Raw genomic sequence first — 18,385 nt, forward strand, 5'->3', positions numbered from 1 at the left:
CAGCAAAAACATACTAAATTTTAGGATATATGCATGTATCATGTATGTATAGTTTGATGTCATGAGTTAGTTGAAGTGAATGGTGATGGTCATCTACAAGAAAAGCTCTCATTCCTCTCCTTTTTCCTTCATCAACAAATTGCATGCTAGCAAAGCTGCCCCAACTGCAGGTTCCACCTGGAACAACAACAAACACATATTAATTAACTTATTTTCCTTCCAACAGGTCAAATGCAGCCCAAGTGTGTTCGAATGCTTATGACCTCCTAAAATGCTTTGTGTGAAAAAGAAAATTACACTAACGGTCCTTGCGGTTTGACAAAAAATAACAGGTTTGGAGTCTAATTTTGAGAAGTAACAGGTTTGGTATTTATGGTTTTCAGTTTGTAACATGTTTAGGTTCTACACCAAATTTTGTTAACAATTCTGTTAAATTTTACAAAAAGACGATTTTAGCCTTCTAGTTAATTACATAAAATAACTTTTCTGAGGTCTTTATGTATTCTTTAGATTAAATTAGATTTTAGTTCTTTTTTTCATGATAAGAGTTTTGGAAAGTGTAGGTAATAGTAATGCATTAATTATTTGTTAAGTTCAAACAATTGACCGATATGATATCTTGGTCCCTTACCCAATAAATGAACAAAATAAGCAAATCTTACAGTTTCAAAATATTTCACACCCATAGCTTTCAAGATAAGTGAGCAATAATTAGAAGTGGTAAAAATTGCATACCGAGTTGAGTTACGACCGTGAGCAATATTTATTATTATAAACTAGGTTAGTTACCCGTGTAGCACACGGGTTAAAATAAGCAATTTTTTAAGAGCATGTTTGGGATTGAGTTTAAAAAATGCTTATTGGCTTATTGGTGTTTTCAAAATGCCAAAAAGTTTAAATGTGTTTGGCAATCACAAAAAACTTTCTTATTTTAACTTTTTAAAAGAGTTAAAAAACAGTTTTCCAAAAGCCTCAAATCATAGCTTTTCAAAATGACTTTTTTGAAAAAGCACATAAGCCAATAAGCATTTTTCAAACTCAATCCCAAACATGCCCTAAATAATAACATAACGTGAAATACAAAAAAATGTATCACATATATAAGATATATTATACAGTAAAAAAAATTACACATTACGCAATTTGGAAATAAGTTGTTAGAATATTCATAAATCATAAATTATTTCTTTGTTATTTTCTATATCAAAACTTAGTTGTAAATGACAACTTTTTTAAACCAACTCGTGGACTAAAACTCATTCTAATCTTAAACCGTTTTGACATGAAAAATATTTGATACTTTAATCGGTTAAAGAACCAACCCGTTTCGTATTGGTTACTTATAAAATCTAATATTACATTTTATATTAAACAAATTAACATATTTATGATGGTATTAATTCTTTTAAATATGGATGGAATTATTAAAAATTTAAAATGAAATATAAAAAAGAGAAATGTAGTTAATACGAGAGAGATGAGGGAAAATTTTGTAAAGATCAACATAGTTAATATGAGAGAGACGAAGGAAAACTATTGAACTAAACCGCATATTTCGACAAACCATAGGGATGAAAACCGTAGTTCACTCAATAATAATAATGATAATAGATTGAAAAGAAAAAAATGAACAAAATATAAAACTATTAATAAGAAAAATAAATATATATTTAACATGTGAGAAATGGGAAAATTTTGTAAGGATCACTTATGTGTAATGACATATGGCATTAAGACTCGTGCAGAACACGAGTTAGAATAAATAAATTTGTTTAGATAATAACACAATGTAAATATGTTTAAATGATATAAAGAAATAATATATGGTAAAATAAATTACATATTACATAATACGGAAATAAAAAGTTGTTGAAAATTCATAAATCTCTAAATATTTTTTTTTGTATACAATATTTGTAATTTTAACCTACATATCAAAATTAGTATTTCATTTTGTTTTATATCAACTTTAGATAATAAAACACATCACTTACCATGCGTTAAAACATGTTGTCTCAAAAACAAATCAAACCATCTATAGTGATTGACTTTAGCTTTTATTAATCTTAATTGCAAAACAAACATAAAGTTAAAACTTCTTTATTTGAAATTAATTATTTTATCTAAATCAACGTGAAAATTTTTTACTTATAAAAGTTTAATATTAATGACTAATACAACATATTTATATAAAACTAAATAATATATCTATGTTTATATTAAAATTTTAAATTAAAAAATAATTATTAAAAAGAGAAAATAATTGATTAAGAAGAAAAAAAAGTTATATATAAAACTATTAATAAAAAGAAAAATGTATTTAATAAGAGTGAGAGGTGGAAAAATTTTGCAAGAAGTTATCTTATGTGATATCATGTGACATTAACAACCTTTATTTATTATATACTATAGATATTTATTGCTATTACCAGACCTATACACTTTGGGTAACTTTTACACGCTACCTTTTAAGTTAAATCATTTAACTTGACCCGTTATCAAAAAACAAAACACAGCCCAAATGGCCAAATCGACCCATATACAAGTAAATAATTTGAAATTGTCACCTTGTATAAAAATCAAGCAGTTAAACACCTAAAAGGTAATAGTTTTCGATAACTGACCTTCGGTCGAACCAGGAAAGCACCAGGGTAGGTCTTCATAAGACAGTCAACAACCTTTGAACCAATATCCCAGCTTTCGTTAACAACTAGAACACCACCAACCAACACAACTGGAAATTGACCACGACTATCTGCAGTCAATTATCAATTTGTTGTTAAAAACCCTTGTGTTCCATTAATGATTAAAACAAACAGTTATGTTGAATTTGTACGTATTGGAAAAGGTTGCACCTTTTCCACACAAACCTAGTCTCTGCACAACTGCTTTGACAGTTAAAGCCAATTCCACAACAGCATCATTTAATATCTTGTTTGCAACTTCATCACCGGCTACCGCACACGAGTGACGAGACCACTTTGGGAACCAGTTCTGCAATACGGGCCCCTGATGGATCTGCATAGGTCCACCTTGAGCCCAATAAGAAAGAAGACAAAAACCACTTGTAAAAATGTTGTTTATGAATGGGTTGATTTTACTTTTAATGCATACAACTTCCTAAATCAGTCTGTTCATTAAGTTGGATTATTACTGTAAGAATGTAGTTTTTTAATCATATGTAACCCACTACTATCGCATACGAATTGCACAAGAAGAAGCGATTGGTTACAACTCAACCCAACCCTTCCCATTTTGACTCATTACTAGGGACGTAAATGAGCCAAACTGACCAGAATGAGACTATGAACACATAACTGAACAAAATATCATTCTAATCTGTTATGATAATGAATTTGTTCATGTCCATTCGTTAATGTTATAAACAAACACAAATGAACATTTAAGGGTTTTCAGTTAGTAGTATAAATATTTAAGGAGAAAAAATGAAAATGAACCAAATATAATTATAAGTATTTAAAACCAATAATGAACAAATGTAAACGAACGAAGGGGAATGTAAATGAACAAACATAAACGAACACAATTGAACGAACGCGACCTTTGTTGGTGTATGTTATTTTAATTAGTCGAACATTACTTGTTCATGTTCGTTCATTTACTAGACGAATGGACTTAAACAAACTTCCCACCAAACGTTTCATGTTCAATTCATTCAGTCACCAACCCATCTTGCCATCCTTAAGCCATTTCATTTAATAAACAAGAATACACCAGCATAAGAAACATGGATACAAACTGAAAATATATTGGTAAAAACTAAATATTTCTATATCAATATGATTTATATACTCCATAATCTTTCTATAAAACCATTATCTAGAATAAGTAGATAAGCAGATGAGATTCATAAAACAGATACCCAATGAGTTCATCTGGGTAGAAGACACAAATGTTTCAAAATGGAATCTGTAAGCATCGTTTGTGGGCCCCGATCATCATGAGCTCTCACAACAGCAGTCAAAGCCTGAGCAGCAATCCCATAACCACTGCACACACATATATATATATCATTCAATCAAACATTTATTATCATCAATCAAATACCATTTTAATTACCTGCCCCAATCACCCAACACAGGTCCACCACCAGCTGCACGCGCATCCTTTCATCTTCAGAACAACCATAAGCAATGCTCCCTGTGGCCAGATATCAAAACACACCCATGAAGTTTCCCCATTGATCCACTTGCAAGAGCTTCAACTGCATCATTTTGGAAGTTTTAAAGTGTGTGAATGAAGTCTTAATAAGGAAGTGGTGAAAGTTGTCCCACATCGGATTGGGAACAAAATAAAGAGTGGAATATAAAGTAGAGCATTCACCACTAATTTAAATTTTTATGATATGTTTTACCACAAGTCCTACCCGCGCACAGGGGGTTGTGCAAATTTGGGTTTCTAGACTAGAAATTCAACTCGTCCGTGCCCGCACGTTGCACGGATATGAATGCAGCTCCAAAAACCCGGTCCTGCGTTATGATAATGATCAGATCGCGAATCTGTTTAAGGGAATTGTGTCAAACACAAGCCCGATTCACCGTTTCTTGTTTATTTCTTTTCTTATTTCGGATTTTATTATACAGGAGGTCTAACAAACTTAAACAGATTACTTATTATTCTTGTGATTTCATTTCAGAATGGAATCTCAACCTATGACTACTGCCATCTCTGCAATCGTGACTTTCGCTGTTGTTGTCACCAGTTTGGTTGCTCCGCTGCCTACTGTAGTCACGTCTCATGCTGAGAAACCGGAAAAGTTCACCGGTGTGAATTTCAAACAGTTCTTTTATCTGACCACTTTGAACCTCTCGAGGTTCTTGACTAAAACCGTTCCCCAAGTTGATGAAGGGGCAATGGATGCGCAATTATTGAGCGCAGTTCAGGATTGTAATCATTCGGATTTCTTGTGCCGGAATTATGTTTTGAATAGCATGGTGGATGCACTCTATAACGTGTACTGTAAGGCCAAGACTGCCAAAGAATTTTATTTTGGGAGTCTTTGGACCGCAAATACAAAATGGAAGATGCCGGTACTAAGAAATTCGTGGTGGCTAAGTTCTTGGACTTTAAAATGATAGACTTTAAAACTGTCATGAGCCAAGTTCAAGAGTTGCAAGTTATTCTTCATGATATTCATCGGAAGGAATGTCGCTTAGCGAGACATTCCAAGTTGCTTGTATTATTGAAAAACTACCACCAAGTTGGGTCAATTCAAGAATTATCTCAAGCATAAGCAAAAGGAGATGACCATTGAAGATCTTGTTGTTCGTCTTCGTATTAAAGAAGATAACAAGATTGCACTAAAAATAATTGACGGTCCCAGAACAACAAAGGCCAATGTTGTTGAACATGGCCAATCTTCAAAGGGTAATAAAAATGGTGGAAAGAAGAATCATGGGAAAATATTTAACCTTGGTCCTAAGGGGGGAGTTGGGTAGAAAAAGAAGTTCAAAAGAACATGTTATAATTGTGGAAAGCAAGGCCATAGGGCCAATGAATGCAAGCTTCCAAAGAAAGAAAATGCTCGACAAGTGAACATGGTTCGAGAGGTTGAGAACCTTGTTGCTGTGGTCACGGACTTCTCGATTATGGTCACCGATGTGACATTTGTCAAATTCGAGTCTCGAGTTGTATTCGTTTTGTAAACTTTTATTTTGTAAACCGACTCAACATTTTTAGAACCTTATTTAATTATTATATAATATTATTATAGACCTCGATCATCAATAAATCGATGTTTGTCATATTATAGTGTCGTTAAGAAAAAACATAAAGGGTCCAAATTGATTTTCGTAAAGTCGTTATAAGTTTTAAAAACCTTTTAAACTCGTATTAAACTTGGATTGAAACTTAAGGGGTTGTTTTTGAAAATATATAATACATATATATACAACAAAAAAAAACCCTAACCCTAACCATAAACATCCCACCCGCCCCTTTTCTTCCTCTTGGCCGTCCGGCGCCGGCCACCCCGTCTCCCCGATCTTCATCTCCGGCTGTATCCCCCTTCCTCCGGTAACCCCATCACCCAGCCACCCCTCCTTCCCTTCCTCGTGTTTCCGGCGAGCCCCCTAACTCCGGCGAGCCCCTTTCCCTCTCCCCGGTCGCGTTTTCGGCGAGCTCCCTCAGCTCTCTCTCTCTCTGTACTCTCTCTCTCCCTTTTTATCTCTCTCCGTCTATCTCTCTTTATCTCTCTCCTTCTATCTCTCTTTCTCTCTCCCTCCGTCTCTCTCTCTCTTTCTCTCTCTCCTTCACTCTCTCTCCGTCTCTCTCTCTCTCTCACTCTCTTTCTGGTTCGTTTTTCCGGCACGTCTCCGGCAGCCTTCATCTCCGGCGACTACATAAACAGCCGGGTAATGGATATACAAATTTCATATGGGTTTAATTAACAATTATTGTCTTGGATCAGTTGGTTTGTACGTTAGTTGTTGAACTAGAGGTCACGGGTTCGAGTCTCATCCTAGACCGGTTTTGGTATTAATTTTTTATACTAAACAAATTATTGTTACTATTAGTACTAATATCACTACATAAAAATTATTGTTAGTATTATTATGTTTAACTTACTATTATGTTTATTTATTATTATTATTATCATTACTATTATAAATATTAAAGTTGTTATTATTATTAATTAAAGATCGTATTATTATTATTTATTAAAATCATATTTTTTTTATCATTAATCATTAACAATAATATTATTATATTTATTTTGTGAACTCGTTTAGAAATCGAACCAACATCGAGTATGATATCATTATTACTATCAATATTATTTATTATTATTATTATTATTATTTTTATCAATAACACTTTAACTAATACTAAGACTTTTATTCTATAACTATTAATATTAGTATTATACTATATTAGTATTATTAATAATAATTATTGTTAATATTATTATACTATACTAGTATTATTAATAATGATACTATTGTTATTATCATCATTAATATTTGTATTGTTAAACTTAATGTTATATTATGCTTCAACCCATTTAAAAACCGAAGCTTCTCGTTTATTGTTTCAAATGTAGTTTCAACTAAAGTTCAAGTTCATTAATATATTATTTATTCGTTTTCAATTAGCTTTCAAGTCGGATTTGTTCGTTTCATTCGCAAGCTTTCTATATTTCGATCACTTATTAGTTCTCGATTCGTCAATCGAGGTGAGTATTTTCATACCCCATTTTCCATCTTTCGTTTTGGGGTGACATTTCATACTTATCAAACTAAATGCTTTATTTACTTGAATCTTAAACCCACAAACATGATTGTATACTTTACTTAAATAATTGCTCGATTTGGTGTTCTATGCTTACATGCTTATGTGTTTATCGTTTTTGGATGGTGGAACTATAAATCCTAGACCATTTGGCAACCCCTCATGGAAAGGTGTCGTTAACGTAATGCAATTAACGATAACTATAAAATTCTAGACTATTTGGCATCCCCTTATAGCTAGGTGTCGCTAACGTAATTCTATTAGCGATATCCATTTATCCAAGTTGTTCCTTTTATCTATTGTTTTGTATACAAGTTTTGTGGTTTTTTCTTACTATATACTTATATGCTCAAACTTATGAATTGCTCACCAACCTTTGTGTTGACAAACTTTATTTTATGAAATGTTACAGGTTTGACTTTTGTTGACTCGAGGACTTGATGAAAAATGTTACCAAGACTATTAGGGTATTAGTAAAACGAACAATATAATTGCTACTTGTATTCAAATTTGTTTGTATGAACGAGATGTGTGGTTTATTGATTTATGAAATAAAATGAGTTGATTAAATATTGTCACTTTAAATAGTGTCTTGTGTATTTGGGCAATCGGTTGCACCCCGGCATGTTCTGCCGCCTTTGGTCGGGGTGTGACAACCGAAGTTAACTTCGTTAGGAAAAATAATAAAGATTGGTGGGTCGATACGGGGGCTGCCCGTCATGTGTGCTTTGACAAATGTATTTTTAGCACTTTCAAGGAGGTGACTAATGGAGAAAAGGTATTTATGGGAAACTCCGCTACGGCCGAAGTCAAATGTGAGGGGAATGTGGTTTTGAAGATGACTTCGGGAAAGGAACTCACTTTGTCAAATGTGTTGTATGTTCCCGAAATTCGTAAGAATCTTGTGTCGGGGTGGCAGTTGAACAAGTTTGGTTTCAAAATGGTGATTGAGTATGATAAGGTCGTGTTGACAAAAAAATGGTTTGTATGTTGGTAAGGGCTATGCCCTCAATGGTATGTTCAGGTTGAATGTAATTGTATTTAATGGAATGAATGCAAACACTACTAGTTCTGCTTATATGCTTGGGTCTTCTAATGTTTGGCATGGTAGACTAGGTCATGTTAATTTTAATTACATTCGGCGTTTGATTAAACTTAATTGTATACCAACATTCGATACCGACTCAAATAATGAATGTGAAACTTGTGCCGAAGCAAAACAAATGAGATTGTCATCCAAAAAGATTGAACAATTCACCGAACCCATTGAGATGATTCACACTGATGTTTGTAATCTAAAAGCAATTCCAACTCGTGGTGGGAGCAAGTACTTCATCACGTTCATTGATGATAGTACAAGGTATTGTTATGTTTACTTACTTAAGAGTAAGGACGGGGCTATTGATAAGTTTATCTTATTTAAAGCCGAAGTTGAGAATCAACTAAATCGGAAAATCAAAAGAGTAAGGAGTGACCGAGGATGTGAATATGTTTCACCTTTTGTTGACTTGTTTGAAAAAGAAGGAATCATACATGAAATCACGCCTCCTTACTCGCCTCAATCAAATGGCATAGCAGAACGTAAAAACCGAACTTTGAAAGAAATGATGAATGTCATGATGATAAGTTCGGGGTAAGCCTAGACATGTGGGTGGGAAGCAATCTTATCAACGAATTATGTCTTGAACATGATACCCAATAAGAAGAAAGATATAACACCATATGAATTATGAACAGGAAATAAACCATCATATAATACTTGCGAGTGTGGGGGTGCCTAGCCAAGGTAGTGGTGACTCCACCGAAATGCTCACTAATAGGACCCAAAACCGTGGATTGTGTATTTATAGGATATACCCGTCCTGGTGGTGCATTTCGATTTCTTGTGCATGATTCCAAGAACCCTAGAATAAAAAATGGCACCATAATAGAATCAAAGGATGCATCATGGTTTGAACAATGTTCCCATGTTTGAGAAAAGGAAAATCGAGCTATTCTAGACCAGTTGAGGAAACTATTCCAGAGAGCGATGGTACAAGAGATGAACCTAGGGAACAATCTGAGACAGAAGAGGTTGAAATCAGAAAGAGTAAACGGCAAAGGACTGAAAAATCCTCCGGCCCTGATTTCCTTACCTACATGGTAGAAGAGGAACCTCAAACGTACCAACAAGCAGTGAATTCCGCATAAGGACCTCAGTGGAGGGAGGCCATCAAATGTGAGATAGATTCTATCTTACAAAATCAAACATGGGAACTAGTGGATCTTCCTCAAGGATGTAAACCACTAGGATATCGATGGATCTTTAAAAAGAAGATGAAACCTGATGGCACCTCACTCACAAACACCGTAACAAGGTGTCGCGAGTGAGCCGCCGCGAGCCCACTGGCTTGGGCTAAAGTTACCGTTGGATGATGAATGTTTTGGGAATTGCCCTTAACCGTTGGACCTTTCCTTTATTTATTTATTTATTTATTTCTATAATTAACTATATAAACATCATCCGTCACACACTAAAAAACCTACAAAAAAATAACCACCTATTCTTCTCATTCTCTCCAATACGCCCAATTACAAACCAAAAATGCAATGGAAATCCTTTTCTTAGTCCGACTGTTCGGAGGAACACGACCTTATTTTTGAAGCCGGGAGAATAAGAGTTAAGCTGGCTGAAACGGTTTCAAGGACGACAAAGACTTACAAGACAACCACCTCTTCTTCATGATCGAGTGGGAGCTAATGAAACTTTGGTACGTCACTATTTAGCACCGATCCCGTTTATGATGAAGAACATTTTAGGCGTCGTTTTCGAATAAGTAGATAACTATTCATGCGTTTATCAAAAGATTTGTCAGATCAGTATCCTTTTTTTCAACAAAGAGAAGATGCAAGACGTAGACCCGGTTTCACGACCATCCAAAAATGTACAACTACTATTCGTCAACTAGCTTATGGAATTTCGTCAGACGCAATGGATGAATACCTAGAAATGTCTGAAAAATTTTTGCCAGACTCGCTTCATATTTTCTGTAAAGATATACATATACACATATATGTTTCGTTTAGTTATATTTTATATATATTGTCCGAGGGTGTACTTAACAATGTTTATACATAGGGATCATATCGATTAACTCGCGAAGATATTTGCGCAAACCAACTTTGTATGATATCCAACGCATATACGAGGTGCATGATGAAAAACATTTTTCCCGGAATGCTCGGTAGCATCGATTGTATACCTGTTGGATGGGATATGTGTCCTACAGCCAGTTGAGGACAAATCCACTGAGGTGATCACCCTGCCCAGTATTATACTTGAGGAGGCGGCCTCCTATCATCGAACAATCACCAATATTCGATGAAATTATTGACGGGGTTGAGCCAACTCAATCTTTATGTGAACAGGGTTCAATTCAAGCATGGATACTGCTTGGTTGATGGGATTTATAACGAACGGTCAACGCTTGTTCAAGCTTATGCATTTCCGGTGGAAGACAAACGGAAGTACTTGAAGAAGAAGCAAGAATCGGCACGTAAAGATATTGAAAGGGCGTTTGGAGTTAGAAAGAAAAATTTTCATTTGATTTCGAGGCCACTACAGTTTTGGTCAAGGGATAAAATAATGGATGTCGTCTACACTTGTATAATTCTACATAACATGGTTCTTGAGGACCAAGGTATGGCTATTTGTCAATACTACCATGGTGACGTTTTACGACCCGAATCGACAATCACCGATGATGAAAAACTCCAAAATGTCTTATATCTTAAGAACCGCGAGGTCCACAGAAACCTTCGTCATGAGTTGGTTGAGCATATGTGTGCTAGACTTCCCCGATGATCTTGTACAAGACTAGTATTATTATTTATTAATATTTTTATTTTATTGTATTATTAATTATTGCTTTCCAAATTTAGAAGAAAAATTTTAATAAATAAATAAATTAGATAATCGTTGAATTCGCCGCTCGCCTGGACCACAACAGGCTCAGGCAGCTTCAGCAGTGTCTTTAGCGAGTGCCCGATCAGCATTGAATGACACAATATTATTGGATGAATTCGGAGCCAAAATTCAACGACAACACATAGTCTTACTAGATATTTTACTAATCTGGTCTTGGTCTTTTGGGCTTGTTGGACTGAGGTGGGTCATTGACTTTTGACGATATAGCAGGTAGTATTATTCTACATACCAATATTTTGATATTGGATTAGTGATTCCTTTTGATATTTTGATTTCATTTTGGAATATGACAAAAGAACAGAGGAAAGACTCACTACATGAACAATCAAAATATGGGAATTTATATTGAGCGTGAGACCAAATGAATCGAAAGATTCATGTTTGGTTCGGGAAGGGATCATGGAATTTTTGAAATGTCATTTTGAACATTAGGTTTGTTTGTTTCCAATAATCTAAATCAACTACAATTTCTACCCCATTTTTAATTTGCTCTTCTTAAGTGGATTAAAAGATGTCATTTCATGTAACTCGTTTAATTAAACATAAGTGTCCCATGTTGTTAATTAAAAACCATGTTCGGGTTGAGCTAAACCCTTTATTTATTTACACATTTGTAAATACAACATGACACGCTTTTTCAGTTGTATAATTTATGTACTAAACTTCCATGCATGTCTAGATATGATATGGCTTTGGCGTGAGCATAAAGAAAACAAGTAGACTTTCATTTCTTTATTAGCTAGGTTATGCTCCATAAAAGAAAACATGTAGACTTTCTAAATACAAGTTGCTCCATTGATCAAAGATAGATATATCCCTGTGATACCGTCAAGGTTTGAATGCAGAAAATGCTACAATGGAATTGTGTCCACCAAAACCAAAGGAATTTGAAATTGCTACATACCAAAGAAGTTGAAATTCAATAGCGGAACTTAATTGATTATGAAAATCCAAAAATGGAGATTGAAATGAAAACAAGCTCACCAACGTTGACCTCATGTTGTTGCTTATGATTGGCGACCGTGTCGAATGCAACTTCAGGATCAAGGTTCTACAATTCATATGAAAACACGAAGGTTAGAGCAGGGGAGCCGAGTCGGTCTTGTCATAATACAGATTATTTCTTGGGGCCCTTTAAAAAAACTCATGTTTGTATCATGGTAGGATACAGGAGAAATAAAGTGATGCAAATATTACGTACGAACTGATTAATGGTTGGGTGCAACCATCCTGTTTGAATCGCTTTAATTGTAGCAATGACTTCCATACCTCCACAAGCAGCAAGTGAGTGTCCGATCATTGACTGAAAAACACAAAGCAAATACTGTAAAACATGCAGTTCATAGTATTGAGAAACCATGCAGCGAATGTTCTATACCTTGGTGGCGTTGATTTTAATTCCTGTGCTGTTCTTAAATACATTCTTTAGAGCCTTTATTTCAGCAAGATCGCCAGCCGGGGTAGAAGTTGCATGTGCATTTATGTAATTTACCTGCCAACAAGATTAACTTCAAGAAGATAATCCATTAATTTTTGGCTAGATCATAAGATTAAAGTACCTCCTCTATTGATACACCGGCATTCAATACGCTACTTCGAATACAATTTGTAATCCCAAAAGCATCTGGGCGTGCGTCAGTTATATGATATGCATCACAATTAATCGCACCTCCTAGGTATTCAGCAATTATTGGTGCCTCCCTTTTCATTGCGTGTTCTAAACTCTCCATCACCTATACAAACAAACCAAAGATATATATGAATACGTAATAAAACTACAAATTGCATGTTCTGGTCTACATGGGTACTGGGGATGTTACCAAAACACCAGCCCCTTCGCTCATGACGAATCCATCTCTATCTTGGTCCCAGGGTCTGGAAGCAGTCTGGGGATCATTGTTTCTTTGAGATAATGAGTTACAAGCAACGAAACCTCCAAAGGTGACCGGATTAAAAGAAGCTTCTGCTCCTCCAGCAATCATCAAATCAGCCACCCCTTCTCGAATATGATTTGCGGCAGCGCAAAAGCAATAATTGGATGTCGCACAAGCAGTTGAAATTGAGTACGTTGGTCCCATAAAACCAAGATCCATAGCAAGAAAGGCTGGGCCCATGCATGGTTGAATATATTGAGAGAGAAATGGTGAAATGTTTTTATAACCACTCTCCATATAACTCACAATACCATGAGAAAGTAATGTTGCCCCTCCTATTCCTGTTCCAACAATCACACCCGCACGCTCTTTATCGATCTGCACACAATCATAATTAAATCGTAGCACAAATTTTTGACTCACGAAACAAGGAATGAATGGTATACCTTAGAGAGTTCATGACCAACAAGAGCTGCATCTTCAATAGCTTTTTTCCCTGCAACAATGCAATACCGTTGACAATCATCCATTCTTTGGTCATGTTTGGGATGAATATATCCGCTTGATTCGAAGTCACTAATCTGACCACCGAAACGTGTTGGAAACTCTGAAACATCGAATCGATCTATTGATCCAATTCCACTCTCTCCTGCTAGGAGTCTTAGGTAGAAAGTATCAACGTCATTTCCAAACACAGAGACAACTCCCATACCCGTAATAACAACCCGCTTTTTGGCGTCTTTCTCTCGTTTAGGGGAAATTGTTAGAACGTTGGAATGTAATGTGTGGCGACGTGCGGGGGTGGTCTGTGGTGGTTTTAGAATCATTGACGATGTGTTTTTGCGTAGTGGAGAGCCCAGTAGATTTGTGTTATGGGAATGAGCTTGAGTTTCCATTTTTGTCATGAGTGTGTTATCAATAGATGCAACTGTTTATATACACAAGCGTAGACACCCATGAATAGGTGCTTTTATTTACATGTAATAGTTTCTTTAAAACTTTGGGGGAGTTCCCTCGACATATTAACCGATCTAATATATAAGAAAAATATATTGTATTTTTCAATATAACCGTCATATATATAATAGTTCAATTTTATACGAGGCGCATGAATCTAAACATGGTTTCACGGGAATGCTTGGTAGCTTTGACTGGATGCATTGGGAGTTGTTTAATTGTTCAACTGCTTGGAGAGGTTAGTATATGAGATGTGATCATCCTCATCCAACAATGGTTTTGGAAGCAGTAGCTTCATACGATTTGTGGATATGATCACATGCATATTTTGGTGTTGCCGGTTCAACTAGCGATTTAATGTTCTTGAACGGTTACCATTATTCAACGTCATTGAAAGCGCAGTTGCACCCAATTCTTCTTTTAGATGGAAGGAGTAAAATACAAATATGGTTATTATCTTGTTGGCATTTAACAAGAATACGACATGTTTATAAACTTATATTTGGCTCCAATCGGTGAAAATTGTATTATATTTGCAAAAGCTCAAGAGGCGGATGAAGGACATCGAGCGAGCATTTTGTGTGCTTAGATCATGGCATATTATAGCTAATGCTTGGAAAAAAAAAAGCTGAGAAATATTATGTATACTTGTATCATATTACACAATATGATTATTGATTATAGAAGATAAAGAAGGGGCAATTAGTTGATGTTCAACAACAAGAAGTTTGTGATGAACAAGCAATAAACTATAACCAATCAATGATGCGCAAACGCATCATAGGTTTAAATATTTTGGTCTTTTAACTAGAATAAACACACAATGTAACGATAATGTTACTTTTGGATCAGTATCTTTTATTGGTAACAGTTTAAACTATTTCATTGACAGTTAAAAGTTTTATATAATTTACTATAAAACGATTACAATAAAGTGGCAGGCAAACGGGCAACAAGCTGCGCCGCAACCCCCTTTTGAACAGCAAAGCCAATCCTGCTAAAAACGAAGCTTTGAGACCTAGATAATTACTACCATATTAATTGGAACACCTAATGTCTAAGAGAGGTGTTTGCTGGAAACGAGCTTTATGCCTAAAGTGGTACAATATGTAGGTATCTTTATGCAAAGTTAATTTAATACATATATTTATGCGCTGTTTTTCTTAAAGTTAACCCGCCAGCCCGCCACCACTGCTTTTCAAAAATACCAGATTTTAAACAGCATCACCGGGTTTCTTTTTCTTGTCATTTTCATTTAGCATTATCCGTGTAAGCCCAAATTCTATAAACTTATCTGTTTAACTTTTATGATTCACACACTTCTAATAAAAGCTGGCATATTATATGATAAACTCAGTTTATTATATAGTATATATATTGAATCGTTAGTTACATCATTTGTTGTTTTATTATTTGTGATCCATCGTCTTGGACCCGATTAATTTTAACCCAACCCATATACATGCATGTAAGGGTGGCAAACCCAACCCAAATGAGTTGCTTTGGGTCAAGATGGATAAACTTTAAAAGTAAATTGGGTTAGGATGGATCATAAAAATTCTACAAGTGGGTCAGGATGGGTTGTAAATATACAAGTGAGTTTCATTTATAGGTTAAAATGAGTCAAAACAAAATATCCAAGTTATCCAAAATTTATCTATTTCAAAATACCCAAACTATCATGTGCGAAACAAAACTTATCCGAAACCCAAAAAACGATCAAAACGAAACAAAAACCCCGAACTGACTAAAACGAAACAAAAACGAAACTAAACCGAAATAGTAAAACGACCAAAACGAAAAAAAAAAACGAAATGAAACCGAAAAACTGACCAAACCGAAACAAAAAAAACGAAATGCAACCGAAAAGCTAACCAAAACTAAACAAAAACACCGAATCGACCAAACCGAAACAAAACTGAATCGAAATAGAAAACCGCCAAAACGAAACAAAAAAACCGATATGAAACCGAAAATTTGACCAAAACGAAACAAAAAAAAGCGAAATGCAACTGAAAAGCGGATCAAAACAAAACAAAAACACCGAACCGACCAAAACGAAACAAAAACACCGAATCGACCGAAACAAAACAAAAAAACCAAAACGAAACTGAACCAAAATAGAAAAATGACCAAAACGAAACATAAAAAAAGCGAAATGCAACTGAAACCTGACCAAAACAAAACAAACAAACCGAAACGAAACTGAACCGAAATAGAAAAACGACCGTAACGAAACAAAAAAAACCGAATTGAAACTGAAAAACTGACCAAAAGGAAACATAAAAAAACTAAATGCAATTTAAAATCCAGACCAAAACGAATCAAAAACACCGAACTGACAAACGAAACAAAAAAACTGAAACGAAACTAAACCGGAATAGAAAAACGACCAAAACGATACAAGAAAACCGATATAAAACCGAAAAACTGGCCAAAACGAAACAAAAAATAGCGAAACGCAATCAAAAAACTTACCAATACGAAACAAAAAAACTGAAACGTAGCCGACCAAAATAAAACAAATGAATCGAAACGAAACAAAAAAAACGAAATGAAACCGAAAAAACTCACTAAAACAAAACAACACTGAAACCGGAAAAACCGAGAAATCATAACCGAAATCATTGAAACCGAGCAGATACCAAAACCGACCGAAATGAAAAAAAAACAAAACCGAACCGAAAAAAAACCCCGAAAAACTCGAAATTGAACCGGAACAATTTTTTTTCTTTATGAACGAGGAGGATGGGAGAAACATTTTAGTTATTTTACATTTTGCGTTTTTTATTTATATTTTGAGTTATTATTTTTTTAATAGTTTTTTTGAATATTTTTTTGAGTGGTTTTTAAAACCCTTTGTATGTCAACCTTCATTTGAGTCAAGATGGGTTAGTTTTATCCATCTTGACCCATATCCATCCTAACCCTCTATATAAAAAATCCATCCTAACCCCATATCCATCCTGACCCATACCTATCCTGACTCATCACCCAAATCTAACCCAACCCACTTCTATTGCCACCTCTGTATGCATGTATTCCTCAATAGGTTTCTCTAGTCTCCCATGCTCAGATATCTTACAACTGGATCAATTAAATAATTTTTGGCTTGGTCAGGACTATTTTGGAAACATAAAATCTACCAATTTGTCATTATTAAAAGAGTAAACGCTCATTTTCATCATTGTGGTCAAGTCAGTTTTGTCATTTCCTTACAAAAGGCTTTTTCTAGCAATTTTTCATCATGGTTTATAAAAGTTGCTATATTCATCCAATTCATTAACCCCACCCAAGTTTATAAGGGCACAACCTTTTGAGCTAAATTTACAAGTTATTTAGTAATCATAAATAAAATACAGTGGTGGTGGTGGGGAAGCAGTGGTGACGGCTGCAACCGCGGCAGCAGGAGGAGCAGTACCACCACCATCACCATTGCCAGACCGCCATAGATTACATGTAGATTAAAAAACAACACGACTACTGTTATTAATATGAGCATTTGCACCATTTTGAAACCCTGTAGCACCAAAAGAAAGGGTATTTTTGGGGATATATTTGTTAAATTAGAAAACTGAGTTTCTTCCCTTAAAACTCCAGCTTTGACCAAAAACTCCTCAAGAATCATCTCACATCAAGTTTATTGTCTTTGAGGTAAATTAGGTTGATCAAAACTGTTAAAACTCTTTTAAATAGCTTTCTAATTTTCATCTATAGTTTTCTGGCTTAATGTTCTTGAAATGTTTAATTATCCTTGTCGCTGTATAGTCACACCACCATCACCTCCACCTCCTTGACCATCGTTGGCGGTTTTGTTCTGGTTGTTTGAACTTCAGCATTTAGCATTTCAGTTGCTTTTTAGCAGCTCAAATGCTTTTTAACATGATAGTGACAAGTAGCAAAACTTGAAGATTTTTATTAGAGAGCACAGAAATAGACGAGCACAGACTTTTAATATGCGTGTTAAGAGGTAGCACACAAAAATGTTTGGGCCGGCATTCGTTGTCTTTCTTTAGTGTATATAGTTTAAATGTCATATAGAATCTAGAATTTAGAGCAGAAGTACCAACCGTGTATATACACTGTGGCGGGCCGGCGGCCTAACTCTAAGAAACACAGCAGCCCATAAATATGCATTAAATAAACTAATAAACACAATATTCTTATATAAATATGCATACACAGCAGCCTGCCCATACCACTCATTACGGTCATGGGATCTCATGCTCGTCTCCATCACACACCTCTCTTGGCATCAACACGTATCCCACTTCGCAAAAACTCATGGCATGTAATTCTACAATCACCAGAACACACCACCAACGGACGTCGTCAC

General features: G+C 35.0%; 2 protein-coding genes and 1 pseudogene across 3 annotated transcripts; 1 reads left to right on the plus strand and 2 right to left on the minus strand.

Annotated features, from left to right (window-relative positions):
• LOC143608316 (uncharacterized) lies at nt 1-4,235 on the minus strand (annotated as a pseudogene). Its single transcript, XR_013149239.1, has 5 exons — nt 4,081-4,235; nt 3,884-4,010; nt 2,856-3,032; nt 2,625-2,755; nt 1-177 (listed from the first exon to the last, which is right to left on the minus strand). The product of XR_013149239.1 is annotated as an uncharacterized LOC143608316 (transcript).
• Nucleotides 4,236-10,612: 6,377 nt separating this feature from the next.
• Nucleotides 10,613-11,095, plus strand: LOC143608317 (uncharacterized). Its single transcript, XM_077083377.1, has one exon. It carries the CDS (start codon nt 10,613-10,615, stop codon nt 11,093-11,095), a length of 483 nt encoding a protein of 160 aa, XP_076939492.1.
• A 951-nt stretch (nt 11,096-12,046) lies between these two features.
• Nucleotides 12,047-13,997, minus strand: LOC143608335 (3-oxoacyl-[acyl-carrier-protein] synthase I, chloroplastic-like). Its single transcript, XM_077083391.1, has 7 exons — nt 13,539-13,997; nt 13,039-13,470; nt 12,778-12,951; nt 12,597-12,710; nt 12,420-12,521; nt 12,203-12,269; nt 12,047-12,114 (listed from the first exon to the last, which is right to left on the minus strand). The coding sequence occupies exons 1-7, from the start codon at nt 13,995-13,997 to the stop codon at nt 12,047-12,049; spliced, it is 1,416 nt and encodes a 471-aa protein (XP_076939506.1).
• Nucleotides 13,998-18,385: the final 4,388 nt, after the last annotated feature.

This window comes from Bidens hawaiensis, unplaced genomic scaffold (assembly GCF_021521415.1).
Source record: "Bidens hawaiensis isolate Kalapana, Puna unplaced genomic scaffold, B.hawaiensis_p1.1 tig00419364_1, whole genome shotgun sequence".
NCBI lineage: Eukaryota > Viridiplantae > Streptophyta > Magnoliopsida > Asterales > Asteraceae > Bidens > Bidens hawaiensis.

Coding starts and splice junctions, on each gene's coding strand:
- LOC143608335 (XM_077083391.1), bottom strand. CDS start 13,997: ATGACAAAAATGGAAACTCAAGCTCATTCCCATAACACAAATCTACTG. Junction 13,471..13,538: donor TTGGTCATGAACTCTCTAAG/GTATACCATTCA, acceptor GATTGTGTGCAG/ATCGATAAAGAGCGTGCGGG. Junction 12,711..12,777: donor CCGGTGTATCAATAGAGGAG/GTACTTTAATCT, acceptor TCTTGTTGGCAG/GTAAATTACATAAATGCACA.
- LOC143608317 (XM_077083377.1), top strand. CDS start 10,613: ATGAAATTATTGACGGGGTTGAGCCAACTCAATCTTTATGTGAACAGG.